Source organism: Schistocerca cancellata, chromosome 2, assembly GCF_023864275.1.
Source record: "Schistocerca cancellata isolate TAMUIC-IGC-003103 chromosome 2, iqSchCanc2.1, whole genome shotgun sequence".
NCBI classification, from domain to species: Eukaryota; Metazoa; Arthropoda; class Insecta; order Orthoptera; family Acrididae; genus Schistocerca; species Schistocerca cancellata.
Genome location: NC_064627.1, coordinates 384078760 through 384096345, shown reverse-complemented (window position 1 = coordinate 384096345; position 17586 = coordinate 384078760). Strand labels below are relative to the sequence as shown.

The window sequence follows — 17586 nt, the reverse complement described above, 5'->3', positions numbered from 1 at the left end:
AGTTGTGTCGACCATGGCGGACAGAGCCACGACACCGACGTCATCTCAGACACCATCGCAATCCGTTCCAACACGCGACCGTGGCGCGGACAGCGGAGGGTATTTAAATCTGCTGCCGCTGCGGCCGAACCCAGTTCCCTCTGAGCATGGATCTCTGAGCCGGCATGTTCACAGGAGCTCAGTCCGTCAGTTCACCTGATGATGGCGACATGTATGATCACCGAAATATTGTGCCCGTTGGACACTGTAGACCGACAGTACACCCGTGGATATTTTGATTATCAAATACACCGGGAGAAACTCAAGAATCACAAGTTTCTGTTGTGTTTATGTTATTACGGTGTTGTTTGCTGTTTGTCTCATAGTAAGTCGTTTAATTTAATTTGTGGCTTCTTTAATTAGGTAAGGATATGACTTCTAAGTATAGTAGTGCGCATCTGCAGGTTAAAATGGGTGAGGACATATTGTCCCTCATTAAGTTCCTGTAATTTCTTGGGCTTGTGGCAGAGATTGTGAAATGCAGCATATGCAAGCAGAATATGTGGTTGGCCAGAGTTCCGGCATCTCGGACCAGGGACTATTACATGTGGCGGTGCCTAAGGGATAACCTTTGGCACTCCATAAGCTGCCGTACCTGATTCGAGAGGTCTAGGTTGGCCATGAGACAGATAGTTTTAATGACATTATTTTTGTTATAGATCCTCCCATCGTTTTTGTGCGTGTGAGACTGGTGTGAGTGAGAGGACAATGTTAGACTCGTTTTCATTTTGTAGGGAAGTTTGTTCCAAATATATTAAGTACAGGGGTAAGTTGAGAGGGCCTGGGGTGGTGGTTGAGATTGGCGAGTCGCAGTCTGGGAAGAGGAAATACAGGAGGGGTAAGTCTCCAGTTGGTTTATGGGTGTGGGGGGCCATTGTTTCTGGGAGGTGGGTATTCAGAGTGTGTTTTCAGGGTTTTGGAGGAGCGTACGAAGAGGGAATTGGTGGGGTAATTGAGTAGTATATAGAGGAGGGGAGTACAGTAGTTCCTGATGCTTTTTTTTCTTATAGGGGGTGGGCCAGAGGGGTTATGATCATTTAGTTGTCAACCATAGTTTATAATTCAAGAATTACAAGACTGGGGCTTGCACTAATACAATAGAGGAGTTTTGGGGGGCATTTAAGTCAGTTATTGGGAGGGGGAAGAGGACTCTTCTAACCTTCAATCTCATTTAGATTAGTATTGCTGGTGGGCGAGCTTCCCTGAGAACTATTGCATTTTTCGCATTTTTTTTGTGGGCTATTAGTAAAATGTATAGGCCGAGGGTGGTAAGTTACGGTTGTTTTGTGAGGGTGGGGGGGCTGCGGCTCGGGCGGGGGCCGCTGGTTGTTCTATGATTATGTTGCGAAGGATCCGATTTGTTGCAGTTGTTTTTGAGTTGTAGTGTGTGATCAAGTTTCATTTAATTTTTGGAGTGTGTGTGTGTCTCTGTGTGTGTGTGTGTGTGTGGATGACCTAGTGCGTAGCGCCGAACTTTTTTGTGGTAAGTAGTAGTTTTTTTTTTGGGTGTATTGTTCGCATGTTATGATGTTTGGTGGGGTTTTTATGTGTTGTTGGGTCGGTGTTATTTACTGGATTTCTTGGTGGTTGACATTCTGGTATTGGCACTTGTGGTTGATTTCTGTATCTTAGGGGAAGTACTCAATTTCAATTTTTTTGAGCCATACAGTTCATGGGAAGTGTCCGATTTCAATTTTTGTCATAACAGTGTGTGTTTTGGTATTGTGAGCTGCTTTTGGCCTCTACATGTCAAGGGAAGTGTTTGATTCCAATTTTTGTTGGTTTTGTGGTATCAATAGTTGTGGAGATATCGTTATTTTTGGAGTTGTCGGTTTTTATTTTGTGGTACTGACAATTGTTGGTTGGTTGGTTTTGGGGAAGGAGACCAGACAGCGAGGTCATCGGTCTCATCGGATGAGGGAAGGACGGGGAAGGAAGTCGGCCGTGCCCTTTGAAAGGAACCATCCCAGCATTTGCCTGGAGCGATTTAGGGAAATCACGGAAAACCTAAATCAGGATGGCCGGACGCGGGATTGAACCGTCGTCCTCCCGAATGCGAGTCCAGTGTCTAACCACTGCGCCACCTCGCTCGGTACTGACAATTGTGGTTGAGCTATGTAGGTGAAGGATATTGTGAGTGTAGTGGAATTTGGGAATTTTGTGTTGTCATTTTGTCGTCTTTTTGTTTGGTTTGGGATTGTTGTGTGTGTTTGTATATGTTTATATTTAGTTTATCCCCACCCAAAAACACCCTAATTCCTGTGCTGGTCCCTTTAGTTTAGTTATATTTTTGGAGAAAGATGTGTTTGTGGTTTTTTAACGTATTTTCGTGTTTGTTGTTGTGTTTATGCAATGATGTCATAGGCACCATATTGGAGATGATGTCAGTGGTCGTTTCCGCCACACTGGTCAAAGCAGATGGGTGGAATTTTCTCATACTGATGACTTTCACTGAGATGAAGTATTTTACAGGGAATATTTATGGAGCAGCTCAGCCTCTTACTTTACGATATCCGAAAGGCCAAGAATAATAATGTTCCAGTGAATCAACTGCCAATAACTGGTACACCGTATTAACAAATATATTAAAACTTCTTTTATATGTTTGTTTATATGTAACACGAAATGTACATATAAAATTTAACATGTAAGCTACGTCTTTCAATTCCAAGTGACGCAGCACAATGACAATGCTTGACAGTATGCCTATGATACTGAGAGGTTAGATTCGATCAACTCTGTTATAAAGCACAAAGTGTCAAATAATTTTAGTCAGATTAGTTAGACAGTCACAGATACCAAAATCACACAGGTTGTAGCATTGGAGAATAGTAATCTATGGGATTATCCCATATTGGGTTATGATTAGACTACATGTTAATTCTAAAATGCCATGGACAGTTGCATTGATTGCAGTTCTAAAAAAAACTCTTTAGTAGAATATATTCTCTCTCTGACAAGCCCCATTTGCTAATTTCTTTGGGTTTCCCACACCATACTCAACAGAATGTAACACCATTTGTGAACTTTTTTAACAGTAAAAAGAAATTTCTAAAATGCAGTTACAGTGTACTGCACGATGCGTGGTGGGAGGTGCTGACCATTTTTGTATTACATATTGAGAGTGTACAGAAAATTTGATATAGTGAAAGACCGACCTCTAGTAAAGAAATCTCAACACAAAAATTGGTTGATCTGTCATGTTTACTTCCAACAATTCAATGCAGTTACTGGCTGCAGCGAGCAATAAAAGACACAGGGAAACCGTAACTACACTTTTGCCGAATCTTAGATCTTATGGACATTTTCTCTGAAACACAAATCTCCTAAACTGTTGAGAAACCACACCAAATGACTGCATTCACTATCTTTTGGTTATTTTCAACACACCCATGCACACCGAGACCAGATACAACTAACCTCACCCTAAAGGTGAACTAACCAAAGCATTTTCCTAATATGACCCCAATTAGTTTAGTTCATAATGCTACGCAATCTTAAACAGAGATGCAAGATGACTGTAACTCCTGTACATGCAAGTACTGGTACCCATTACATAAACAAACAGTTTACAATATGTTAGAATGTCTCTCGAGATGAGATGGTCTTATACTACAGTATTTTCACAGTACCTATGTGTTCTATGTCGTGCTGCTTATAGTACCTGTAATTATAGAGGCAGAGTATAGCACTACACATAGGCATTATAATTACTTTGTCAACCAAAACAACACTTTAAAGATACCAGTAAAATAGAAACCATAGATGACGAAAAATATACCTACAGCCTCAAAAACATTGCTTTGTGCTAACAGATGACATTGTCAGGTAGCCCCCCTAGCTGCTGCAGAGATCATGAAATGAAATTATAAGATTGCTCTCTGTCATTTTTAAACATTAGTCGTTTACCACATAAAAATTAAGCTTCCTTGAGAATTTAAATAGGCCTATACAAATCTCTTAGGGAAGGTCGTGGCAGTATTTTTTTGAGTTATCAAGGTTTTGGTATCATGTTTACCTGCTTCCTATATGACACGCGCTAAAAACAGATATAAGAATTTCAGTTTCTAATACTTTTTTTTATTTCTACCTACCTTACTGTCGTACTCACTGGTGACTTCTGCACCAAAGGCTTCTTTACTTGAACAAATATAAATATTTATTCAACGAGTGTTCCAATCTACAATTAGTTCACTTCAATAACATATCAAGGAATTAATGTTCACCTCTAACAGACACAAGTACTTTTGGACAGTAGTTTCTTGTTGGTGTATAGAATCTGTGAATCAGGAACACCGACAATTTCAGTTACTGCGAATAATGTCTGATTTTAAAACTGAAAACTCAATTAGAAAAAGCATTGCAAGCAGCAAACGAACGTGTTCCTTGGCACTTTGATACTCTTAAAACAATTAACGCCGAAATGGTTTAACAAACATTGAGTTTTGGAATAAAAATATTTATATATACATATACACACACACACTTTACAACTCTTGTCCAGCTTCAAACACAATCAAATAATGGAACACATTCTACTCTCAAACAAGTACTGCTACTCGCTCTTCCCGGCAAACATTGAAGTCGAGTATTTATATCTCTGAATTTGTTGTTTGCCATAGATTATCATTCTATCGACTCTACGCGCCACTCAACAGAATCGTGATTTCTTGCAACTTTTTGAGATAATTATTTCTAACAAATGTTAGTTGTAATTGATCATAGCTGACGAACAATATAACGACCTGCTATTAAAAACTGCATTTATTTAGACATATAACTTGAAAATACCAGAAAGAATATTTTTAATACGGTGACAGTAATGATATGGTCAGTCACGCTCAACAGCGCATGGTGATTACGCTGCTGATCTTAAAAGCAAATGTTTCCGTTCGGCACCAAATATGCAAATATGTTCATCATTTTCTAAATTTACAGAATGTAAATGGTGTGGTGAACGACTGGATTTAGAAGGCTCTGCCGACATTTAGTTCTCTTCACAAACGACAGATAACGCGACGCGTCATAGGAGAAGATATAGGTTGTGCATTTTATTCGCGCAGTAGATATATTTCTCTCGGCGGAGGTAGTATAATACCCGAAGATGAATGGATACAAAGCTTTCTGGCATGGCTGCACATTTAATAAATGTTTTCGATTCTCTGTGATCGATTAAATAAGTGTTTAGCTGCATACAAAACTGAAAACGAAATGTAGTTTGAGTTAATCTAGTTTTATTTATTTTAAAGTGGAACATAAGTTACAATGTAACATAATTCCATCAAAGACGTTCAGTTATTTTATAGTAAAGTTCAATGGCAAAAGTTTCTGATGTGCCATTGTAAAAGAGCAAAAAAAGCAATAGGCTATAACTTAAATGTAATGCATAAAGTGATAATCAATACGAGAACAACGGCGTCATGAAATTCTGTCATAAAATGCCAGACGATAATAATGGTGTACTCCTTGATACAATCGTTCTGCAATGCGGTAGAAGTCAATCAAGTGTGCGTGGATTTCAGAGCAGAACTGGAATCGGTGAGTTCAATCGCTCCTCGGTAGCAACGAGCTCTAGTTTAGAAATTTAATGTATTTTATTCTTTCTATCCCTCTTACGATTATTACGTTTTGACCGTGTGCCTAAGGTAAATAGATCTGGCGTTCTATATGCCTGAACTACCGTATAACCACTTAAAACAACATATATTGCATGTTTCTTTCTGTGCGTAACTATCTGTTTGCCTAGGTTTGCACAATTTGTGAAGATATTATAAAAGCAAAAGTAAGGGACTACTGCAATTTCAGCGGGATACTACCTACAGGTCTCATTGGATTTTGAAAAAGGTATGCGCCGTTTGATTGGTTACTGTCTGGTAGCTGCCGCGAGGAGAAGGGGGGGGGGGGGGGGAGCAGCAACAGCAGTGGATTTAAAGGATACGTTTCTCGCGTGTTGCTTGTCTCGAGACGCTGTTCGATGCTTAAGAGGTAGCAGTTCGTTAAAATGGTGTTGTTTGGAAGGACAGAAAATGTTGAGCGTCGCGAGCTTTTGGCCAGCATGGAACAGATGGGTTTAGGTAAACCGATAGACAACGGTAAGTCTTAAGGAACAATAATTATTTTTTGTTGTCATCTTATTTTCAAACCATAATATAGTACTCGTTGCCGAAATCCTCTTTTTCATTTCCAGAAAGGCTGATTATTATGCTACACTCGTAAATTTATTTTCACTGTAGCGTCGTTACACTCATAGACTCAGTTTGATTTTATTTTTTTTTTTAGTTAAGTAAGTAGAGGAAATATTTCTAATCAGCTGTGAGTAATGTGAGCATATTGACAACCTGTTGATAATGCGTACTGTATTGATCTTACACTGTGCCCGACCCACCCTACTGCGCTCTTCCAAGCTCGCTGTTCGCGGAGATCCTCATGTTTGAAATACTACCTTCATGATTTCAAAGAGCGTTTTACCAACAATGGAATACAGAGTTTGCGTTATAAATTATCTAATTAAGCAAACTGAATAGTGCAACAGCTTCATTCAAAAGAAGTAGTTAAGCGACAGTCATTTCATCGTCCTGTTAATCACCCTCCTACAAGAAACACAGTATAAGGCACTCACGTGCATGTGATACTAAGTAGCGCAGTGTTTACAAACAAAACTAGGTGGTGAGTTTTCATGTTAAAAAGTGTTGCGCAAGTATTCGGGACCATGTTACCAGTGCTGCGTACAATAACGTATGGCGTGGTTTGCAGAACAGTGTAATGAATAAAATTTGTGACTTTTTAAAAGAAAATATTAGAACCATGTATAGTGTAAACGAAATAATAAGCCAAAATTACAGCTGTTATCACTGTTAATTATAGTCGTCCATTGCGTTATATTAATTACCTGAAAATGGTCTCTATTGATTTTAGTAACCAATCGCAGAAGTAATCTGAACTTACTTTGTTTCCGTCTTCTTCCGAAGATAGTTAGTTACCGTTTTGCTTTCTAGTAAATTTATCGCCAATATGAAAATGTTTAGCATCAGTTTGAAATACGTGAACTGTGGCATTATGACCTCTCTGTCCCTTCCACGCTTAGCTATCATACGACGAGGGAACAGAGACACGCACCAAACTAATCAGTTGATCTTTTATCAACAGCAATAGTCCGTGCAGCTTGTGACTGCATATACATGTGAGAATTCAACGAGAGCGAAAGTGCTAGGGCAAATTTGGGTGGCGATAGGAAGAAAGGAAGAAATATCATATTTTTTTTAATACATTTGTAATATTTAAATCTCCGAAAACGGAATGTCAGATAATACTATTCGTAGTACAGCACCGTTTAACTGTCTAGTGTTCTTGCTGTTCATTTGAGAGATGAGCCTTGGGAGAAACGAGTACTTCGATGCTGCCGGTATTTTTTTTTTTTTTTTTTTGACATTGTGAACACCCAAACCAAAAGTTGCTGAAAAATTAAATGAAGTTTAACCCTGCTGCCAGTCAATAGCAGGAGAAGATCTTCATTATCCATGAAGAGACAGCAAAATTCAGACTTTTAGATTGTAGCTAAAGACAGGCTGATGGTGAAACAATTTTTCAAAACAAAAATATGTAGTGGTGGCGGTGTAGAGGTGGGGAGGGCGGGTTATAGGGATCCATGGGTAGTGCTGACGGGAAAATGGAGACCTCGGCGCCAGACAACACTATGAATCTCTATAACGTATGTCTAGTGAAATATTAATTCAGGCTTAGACATGGAAAACGGTTAAACATCGACTTCTTGTGCTACACTGCTTGGAGCTGGAGGGAGTTTGAGCCACAAGCAAATAGTGTGACGTAAAATGAGACCGGCGTTCATATCTTTGATCATGAACTGAAAAGGCGGTAAATGAAATGGCATCGCACAAGATCACCGAAGGAGGATAAAGAAGCAGAATTGTGCAGTCCCCAGGAAAAGTAATGGCTAGTGTCTTTTGGGATAAGTAGAATGTGACCCTTTTTTGAGAAGCCTTTCACTGCTGTTTTGTGTATTTTTGAGAAACCTTTCACTGTTGTTTTGTGTAATACAGTATCAATTTGAAAGAAAAAAACTGAAAGTATATCTTCACTGTTTAGCTTTTCAGTGACAACGCACAGTCGCAAGTGCGTGCATAAATCACTCCTGAAATTGTGAAAGTTGAGGGATAGCGCTCTTACAGGTCACCTCTAGAACGATAAAATAATCTTTTCGGACCGCTTACAAGTCACCGTTCATACTGACACGATACCAAATGCGATGCGACACGTTGCACTGAAACTCATCGTTGTCGTCACTCTGAAGATTCAGACACTTTAAAATTTCTTATGCCAGTCGCTAGGAGGCAGAGGCAGTAATGGTTACTGCGAAAGATTGAAAGATTGTTGAAAATGAGGCACATTATACTAAAAGGTGAACAATTACCCACGTCTCTCATCTAGAAAGTAAATATAAGCAAAATATGAACTTAGAGTATCAGACCATCTGTGAGATTTGATTCAGGACTTTCTAGCTGACAGAAATCAACGCGTCGTTTTTAACGGAATAAAACGAACATGTGTGAAAGTAAGTTCTAGAGCACCCCAAGGAAATGTTCTATGGCCGTTATTATTCACGTATATACAGATTCTCTGGTGTATAACGTCGGAAACTCCTTTGACCTGACCACAGGTGATGCTGTTGCATACAGCAAAACCGCAACGCCAGCAAGTTCTAATGAAAAACAGATAGACCTGCAGAGCATTGACACCTGGTTCAAGAGCACGTAATTTACCATCCTCAAAAATAAATGTAAATTGTTGCGCATAAATATGCTTTTGTTTGTTGACTTCGAGGCGTATTCTGTGGGACATTACAAAATATAAACAGGTCCATTCAGAATAAACGTAGGAGCATGCTGTCGACAGACGTGGTGCTGCTGCACGATAATGCCAGAAACCGTGGTGACGTATCACCAAAAATACAAATGAGAGCTGACGGATCCCCCTCTCTTCAATCCATATTTAGCACAAAATGGTTTCCACCATTTCCTGGAAACGACAGAGTGGCTGGCTGTATGCAATTTCAACTCAGTCGAGAAAATGCATTATTTAGGTACCGGATAATTCAAAAAGAAAGAACAGATTTCAGTTGTTTATTGTAGACAAACTACACTCCTGGAAATTGAAATAAGAACACCGTGAATTAATTGTCCCAGGAAGGGGAAACTTTATTGACACATTCCTGGGGTCAGATACATCACATGATCACACTGACAGAACCACAGGCACATAGACACAGGCAACAGAGCATGCACAATGTCGGCACTAGTACAGTGTATATCCACCTTCCCAAGCAATGCAGGCTGCTATTCTCCCATGGAGACGATCGTAGAGATGCTGGATGTAGTCCTGTGGAACGGCTTGCCATGCCATTTCCACCTGGCGCCTCAGTTGGACCAGCGTTCGTGCTGGACGTGCAGACCGCGTGAGACGACGCTTCATCCAGTCCCAAACATGCTCAATGGGGGACAGATCCGGAGATCTTGCTGGCCAGGGTAGTTGACTTACACCTTCTAGAGCACGTTGGGTGGCACGGGATACATGCGGACGTGCATTGTCCTGTTGGAACAGCAAGCTCCCTTGCCGGTCTAGGAATGGTAGAACGATGGGTTCGATGACGGTTTGGATGTACCGTGCACTATTCAGTGTCCCCTCGACGATCACCAGTGGTGTACGGCCAGTGTAGGAGATCGCTCCCCACACCATGATGCCGGGTGTTGGCCCTGTGTGCCTCAGTCGTATGCAGTCCTGATTGTGGCGCTCACCTGCACGGCGCCAAACACGCATACGACCATCATTGGCACCAAGGCAGAAGCGACTCTCATCGCTGAAGACGACACGTCTCCATTCGTCCCTCCATTCACGCCTGTCGCGACACCACTGGAGGCGGGCTGCACGATGTTGGGGCGTGAGCGGAAGACGGCCTAACGGTGTGCGGGACCGTAGCCCAGCTTCATGGAGACGGTTGCAAGTGGTCCTCGCCGATATCCCAGGAGCAACAGTGTCCCTAATTTGCTGGGAAGTGGCGGTGCGGTCCCCTACGGCACTGCGTAGGATCCTACGGTCTTGGCGTGCATCCGTGCGTCGCTGCGGTCCGGTCCCAGGTCGACGGGCACGTGCACCTTCCGCCGACCACTGGCGACAACATCGATGTACTGTGGAGACCTCACGCCCCACGTGTTGAGCAATTCGGCGGTACGTCCACCCGGCCTCCCGCATGCCCACTATACGCCCTCGCTCAAAGTCCGTCAACTGCACATACGGTTCACGTCCACGCTGTCGCGGCATGCTACCAGTGTTAAAGACTGCGATGGAGCTCCGTATGCCACGGCAAACTGGCTGACTCTGACGGCGGCGGTGCACAAATGCTGCGCAGCTAGCGCCATTCGACGGCCAACACCGCGGTTCCTGGTGTGTCCGCTGTGCCGTGCGTGTGATCATTGCTTGTACAGCCCTCTCGCAGTGTCCGGAGCAAGTATGGTGGGTCTGACACACCGGTGTCAATGTGTTCTTTTTTCCAGGAGTGTAGAACACATTGCGCATATCACTACATAGAGGAAAGTTCAAAGTTTTGATACAGCTGCGCTATTGTGTATCTGTAGCAACATGGTGGCTACACCACAAGAGAAAACTTCAGTATGTTGGAATTTTCGTGAAGACAATCCACTGTTGAAATGCAACGTGCTTTGCGCCGTCGATTCAGCATGACACCGCCTCTGCTAAAGTAGGTTTTGTGACTGGCGTACAAAATTCCTGGAAGTTGGTTGCATTTTCAAAGAGAAGAGCAATGGTCGGCCACCCACGTCTGATGAAAATGTCGAGGGGTGTCCAAGATGCGTTCACCACGAAGCCCCCGGAAGTCAGTACGGGCAGGCCACAATAGTGTGGCGTGTTGTGAAGCGATGCCTGCATATGGTGCCTCACAAGTTACAATTATTGCAGGAATTGGATCCCGGCGGCCATAACGTCAGGTGCGAATTTTGCATTTCAGTTCTCCAGCATATAGCAGAGGGCACTTTTCCGAACGACGCATCTTTTCGGGCGAATCGACGTATTATCGGTCGGGTAAAAGAAATCGCCGTCACGTAAGAATTTGGGGTGTCACAAAGTCCTGGCGTTGTCGTCGAACATGAAAGAGACTCACCGAAACTGAATGTGTTTACGAAGTTTATGGGCCTTTCTTTTTTTGCGGAGGAAACTGTTGCAGGAATGTCATACCTGGAAGTGTTGCAAAACTGGTGGTTTCCTCAAGTTCACGAAGATTCCAATGGTCTCATTTTTATGCATGACAGCGCCCTCCTCGCTTTCACCTTGAGGTGCGGCGTTATCTCAACAACAGCATCCCACAACGTTGGACTGGAAGAGTGGGCAACAAGATCTTGTTCATTGCTTTTGGCCTCACATGTCGCCAGACCTCATACTTAGCGATTTTTTTTCTTTGGAGGCACATAAAAGATAGAGTTTTTGTCCCCCTATGGCAACTACTCCTCAAGAGCTGAGAAACCGAATTGTTGAAGCTGTCGATTAAATAAACAGGGTCCTGTTGATTCATGCTTGGAACGAAATGGATTACCGTTTCGATGTTTCTCGAGCAACGCATGGTGTTCATGTATAATGTCTGTGCGAACATAAAACTTAACTTTCCTGTATCCAGTGGCATGCGTAATGTGTTTCTGTCTTGCATACTATGTCTGTAATAAACAAAAGAAATCTGTTCTTTCTTTCTGAACCCCCTGCATATAAGACGTTGAATTCCTGCGGTGGATCCCCCGAAGACTGATCCAGAATTGCTAAAAATTTAGGTGGACGCATACACTTTACTTAGGCCAAATATCAAAATAAATCTTGTGCGTACAGCAGTTGTGTAAGATACATTTTGGTCCAAGGAGGATGTATGTGGCTGCTGTAAGCAGCGTTAATCCGTACTGTGGTCAGCAACCAAGAGCCGTTCTAAGGCGCGAGATATTTACGACGGAATTTCTAAAGCTTGATAATCTTTCCTCTGGCTCTAAGCAAGATTATTTTACAAAGTACTTACTGTGGGTGTTTTTCGCACGATTACCAGCACCTAGAATTACACATCTACACATCTTCCATAATATAGGCGCGGACGTTCACTCGCTGTTCGCATACATTTTTTCACAACGGATCGTAACACAAGCCTTCGGATGTAACACAACAAACAAACAAACACACACACACACACACACACACACACACACACACACACACACACACACACACACCAGACAGACATGTTTTAGATTGATAAAAAAGTGATGGGGAATCAGCTGTGGAGGCCGCAGTCGTAGAGCCATTTTGCTGCAGCTGATGAGAATGCCCCTAACAATCAGCAGCGCATTGGCCCTCCGATTTTAGTGCTGAAACACAAGGAATATTTGATTGATAGAACACAGGACATTGTACCGGACGGTGAATGCTCCACACAGTTGGAAGTAACACCGGGTGTCCCCCAAGGAAGCGTAACAGGACCTCCATTGTTCTCAACATTCAGAAACGACTTATAAGATACTATCATCATTGCTACAAGATGATTAACTGTTGTTTACAGGAAAGTTGCGTTGTTCGACCCTGGTGAGATATTGCAGAAATACCTTGATAGAATGTCTGCTTGGTGTAATGAATGCCTGCTCTCTTTAAATGTGGATAAATGTAATATAATACCAATAGCAAAGACAAGGAACCTATACTAACTTGTTACATGATTTGTGGTGGGCATGTTGAGCACATCACACCATATACCGGGTGTTACAAAAAGGTACGACCAAACTTTCAGGAAACATTCCTCACACACAAATAAAGAAAAGAAGTTATGTGGACATGTGTCCGGAAACGCTTAAATTCCATGTTAGAGCTAAAAAAAATGGCACTGAGCACTATGGGACTCAACATCTTAGGTCATAAGTTCCCTAGAACTTAGAACTACTTAAACCTAACTAACCTAAGGACATCACACACACCCATGCCCGAGGCAGGATTCGAACATGTTAGAGCTCATTTTAGTTTCGTCAGTATGTAATCTACTTCCTCGATTCACCGCCAGTTGACCCAACTGAAGGAAGGTAATGTTGACTTCGGTGCTTGTGTTGAGATTCGACTCATTGCTCTACAGTACTAGCATCAAGCACATCAGTAGTAGCATCAACAGATTAGTGTTCTTCAAGAACGTGGTTTTGCAGTCAGTGCAATGTTTACAAATGCGGAGTTGGCAGATGCCAATTTGATGTATGGATTAGCACGGGGCAATAGCCGTGGCGCGGTACGTTTGTATCGAGACAGATTTCCAGAACGAAGGTGTCCCGACAGGAAGACGTTCGAAGCATTTGATCGGCGTCTTAGGGAGCACGGAACATTCCAGCCTATGACTCGCGACTGGAGAAGACCTAGAACGATGAGGACACCTGCAATGGACGAGGCAATTCTTCGTGCAGTTGATGATAATCCTAACTTCAGCGTCAGAGAAGTTGCTGCTGTACAAGGTAACGTTGACCACGTCACTGTATGGAGAGTGCTACGGGACAACCACTTGTTTCCGTACCAACAGCGTGTGCAGGCACTATCAGCAGCTGATTGGCCTCAACGGGTACACTTCTGCGAATGGTTCATCCAACAATGTGTCAATCCTCATTTCAGTGCAAATGTTCTCTTTACGGATGAGGCTTCATTCCAACGTGATCAAATTGTTAATTTTCACAATCAACACGTGTGGGCTGACGAGAATCCGCACGCAATTGTGCAATCACGTCATCAACACAGATTTTCTGTAAACGTTTGGGCAGGCATTGTTGGTGATGTCTTGATTGGGCCCCATGTTCTTCCACCTACGCTCAATGGAGCACGTTATCATGATTTCATACGGGATACTCTACCTGTGCTGCTAGAACATGTGGCCTTTACAAGTACGACACAACATGTGGTTCATGCGCGATGGAGCTCCTGCACATTTCAGTCGAAGTGTTCATACGCTTCTCAACAACAGATTCGGTGACCGATAGATTGGTAGAGGTGGACCAATTCCATGGCCTCCACGCTTTCCTGACCTCAACCCTCTTCACTTTCATTTATGGGGGCATTTGAAAGCTCTTGTCTATGGAACCCCGGTACCAAATGTAGAGACTCTTCGTGCTCGTATTGTGGACGGCTGTGATACAATACGCCATTCTCCAGGGCTGCATCAGCGCATCAGGGATTCCATGCGACGGAGGGTGGATGCATGTATCCTCGCTAACGGAGGACATTTTGAACATTTCCTGTAACAAAGTGTTAAAGTCACGCTGGTACGTTCTGTTGCTGTGTGTTTTCATTCCATGATTAATGTGATTTGAAGAGAAGTAATAAACTGAGCTCTAACATGGAAAGTAAGCGTTTCCGGACACATGTCCACATAACATATTTTCTTTCTTTGTGTGTGAGGAATGTTTCCTGAAAGTATGGCCTTACCTTTTCGTAACACCCTGTATACGTACAAGAGGATAATACTAAGAAGTGATCTGAACTGGGACGATTGTCGTGTCCCAGCACAGGTCCTGTCACCAGCTTGGGGCAAAGCTGTGGCCTGTATGGTGCAATCAGGACGTTGTCGATAACGTGGCTGAGGTCTACTAAGTTACCTTTCGTGGAGTGATGCTTAGCACAAGTGATTTTAGAGCGGAGAGGAGAAGCTGGTTTTTTAGGGTGTAAATAAGTTTGCAAACACTTAAGGATACAACTTAAAAGCAATTTATTTCCCAATAGTTCAATCTTATTCAGAGAGGTGTCTTACAGTGGCTTCATATCTTTGTACACCAACAATTACACACTCTACCACTCTATATGTTGGCCCTTTCCAGCAACTTCTGGTTCTTGAGGTCTACCTTTCGCTATCAGAGGCAAGCGCTGTGCTAGAAACTCGTTCCGACCATACACAGTCAAATACTCTATCCGCAATAGGAGACAATTGTGAGACAGTGCTTGTTTCTCTGTATACTCTGACATACAGAAACTACTAATTACCATTCGTTGCGACTCACGCAGTTAGATACCTTATTCACATTAGGAGACAAGTGCAAGACTGCGCTTGTTGCTCTGTATGTTCTGATACCCAGAAAATACCATTATTTGTGAACGACTCACGCCATCATTCACAATAGAAGACATGTGCGAGACAGTGATAGTTTGCTCCTATATTTTGAGACACAGAAAATATCAACTATTACTAGTCACTACTACTGGAGACAAACCCTACAGAGCTTGTTCCTTATCAACAGGCAGAAAACTCGAGATACGAGGGGCGGTCAAGAAGTAATGCGACGCACTTTTTTTCCTCTGCCTGCTTCCGTTCAAAAAATGCGGAATTTGTTGTGGGACATCGAGTGGAATATTCCCGCTTCAGCGCCCATAGTTTCATGAAGTTCCGGTGGTACAACACATAGCCTTCCGAATGGCGTCTGTGACGGAGGTGCAGAGAACTGTCATTGAGTTTCTTTTGGTGGAAAACCAGAGCATCGAAGATATTCATAGGCGCTTGCAGAATGTCTACGGAGACCTGGCAGTGAACAAAAGCACGGTGAGTCGTTGGGCGATGCGTCGGTCAACAGCGCAACAAGTCGCGCAAACCTGCCCGATCTGTCGCGTGCCGACCCACCGCACGTGCAGCCACTTGCATCTGTCTGGCCGAATGAACAACGATGGACGCACTTCGTGGGAAGCAGTACGTGGATGACTGGCAGGCGGCTGTTGCAGCAAGACGTTGGCTCCGACGTCGACCAGTAGAGAGGTGCCGTGAGGACATCCTGGCCGTGCGTTGAACGAAGGTTATGTTGAAAAATAGAGTCTGTAGCCAAAAGAGTGAGGTATAATATGGTGTACTGAAATCGTGAATGAAACTAACATGTTTTCAGAAAAAAATGTGTTGCATTACTTACTGAAACCCCGAAATAACTGTTGCCAAATACTTGTCGGAAACTCAGTTCTTCTCCGTCGCATTTATACAGACTTCCTGTAGTTTTTTTTTTACTGCATCATTGTCAAAGTGTGACTCTATACGACCGCTCCCGATGGCTCGGCTGTTGTACCAGCTTCTTCCTGGTAATCACTCTTCGTGGCACTGATACTGACTGCGACTGCTTTGCTCATGGGTGAGTTTCTCTAGCAGCATTGCTTATCCACATGTTACCGGAGGTATTCCTGATTTTTGGAGACGTCCAGTCTCGGTTGAAAATGTTCTCAAACACGGCAGCCTCGCCATTACTTCCGTGTTCGCCTCTACCTCCTGGCTGCGGTTTTTTGCTATTGCATACAGGTATGTCATCACACCAGCGATGATCATGGCTGTGGCACATCACTTTCTTTTCTGTGTGTTGGCAGATACGCTTGCTGTGCTTTCCACCGGCCGCATGCTACACACATCACGCGTCTCCTTATATTATTAGAATTTGACAGCCATGACACTTCTTACATTAATAACATTTCATAACTATGACGTGATCATGTAAAAGACGAATAAAAACAGATTTGTTGGAAGGGCCCTGGGAAAATGTGAGAAAATGCAGTGCATCTGTAAACAAGGTCATATACAGGACCGTAGTGCGACCAACTCTAGAATTTTGTTTCAGTGTTTGGAGTGGGAACGACAAGAGACATCAGTCGAGAATTCAGAAACACGCTGCTGGCCGCTGTGGCCGAGCGGTTCTAGGCGCTACAGTCCAGAACCGCGCTGCTGCTACGGTCCCAGGTTCGAATCCTGCCTCGGGCATGGATGTGTGTGATGTCCATAGGTTACTTAGGTTTAAGTAGTTCTAAGTTCTAGGGGACTGATGACCTCAGATGTTAAGTCCCATAGTGCTCAGAACCATTTGAACCACTGCACATAACCATTTGGCAATGACGAAGAAAACAAAGGTGAAGTCTTGGGAAAGGTCGTGACAGGTGGAGCGGGCGAGACAAACGTAGGGAAAGAGAGAGACAGCGCTACTGCGCAAAATCGAAGGGAGGGGTTGTCGTCTTCTGTACTATGCTCTCACCACTCTTAGAGGCTCGAATCTGACGGGAAGAGCAAGGCGGCAAAGCAGGCTGGCTGCAGGAGATATGAAGCATGCATGACTACAGGAGAGATGGATTCCGCCTACAAGAAAATTAAACAAACCTTTGGAGAAAACAGAAGCAGCTGTTTGAACATCAAGATGGCAAGACACTAATGAACAAAGAAGGGAAGGCTGGAACGTGTAAGGAATACAGAGAAGGGCAGAATAAAGAAAAATAACTTGAAGACAAGATCATGGAAAGCAAAAGAGAATGAAGACAAGAAGGACTATGATACTGCGAGATTGTGAAGTGGAAACGCGAATGTCAACTACGGCCAACCAAGACCAGACAGACCTCACGTACTTACGGACAGAGACCGTCGAACACCGTGGAGAGTGGTTGGAAAAAATCACATGAAATCAATGGACGGAACCGTTCGTGAGTTTCAAAGTTCTGACAACAGTCCAGCTAGCACAATGG

At 43.2% G+C, this 17586-nt stretch overlaps 2 protein-coding genes across 8 annotated transcripts in view; one reads left to right on the top strand and one right to left on the bottom strand.

Annotated features, from left to right (window-relative positions):
* LOC126161792 (nuclear pore complex protein Nup93-like) overlaps window positions 1-4636 on the bottom strand; it is a 176602-nt gene extending 171966 nt beyond the window's left edge. Inside the window, exons 1-3 of one of the 5 annotated variants that reach the window (XM_049917867.1) lie at window positions 4419-4614; window positions 4266-4318; window positions 4134-4174 (exon numbers count right to left, since the gene is read on the bottom strand). The gene's annotated coding sequence lies outside the window, so the exon portion shown is untranslated. Of the gene's footprint in view, window positions 1-4133 lie in introns of all 5 variants that reach the window. The other 4 variants (XM_049917868.1, XM_049917866.1, XM_049917865.1 and 1 more) reach the window with 4 other exon arrangements.
* Window positions 4637-5429: 793 nt separating this feature from the next.
* Window positions 5430-17586, top strand: part of LOC126161793 (protein PALS2) — a 360405-nt gene continuing 348248 nt past the window's right edge. The window contains exon 1 of one of the 3 annotated variants that reach the window (XM_049917873.1): window positions 5430-5577. In XM_049917873.1, coding sequence (XP_049773830.1) covers window positions 5460-5577 — 118 coding nt within the window. In that variant the 5' untranslated portion in view covers window positions 5430-5459. Of the gene's footprint in view, window positions 5578-5980; window positions 6132-17586 lie in introns of those variants that run through there. The other 2 variants (XM_049917870.1, XM_049917872.1) reach the window with 2 other exon arrangements.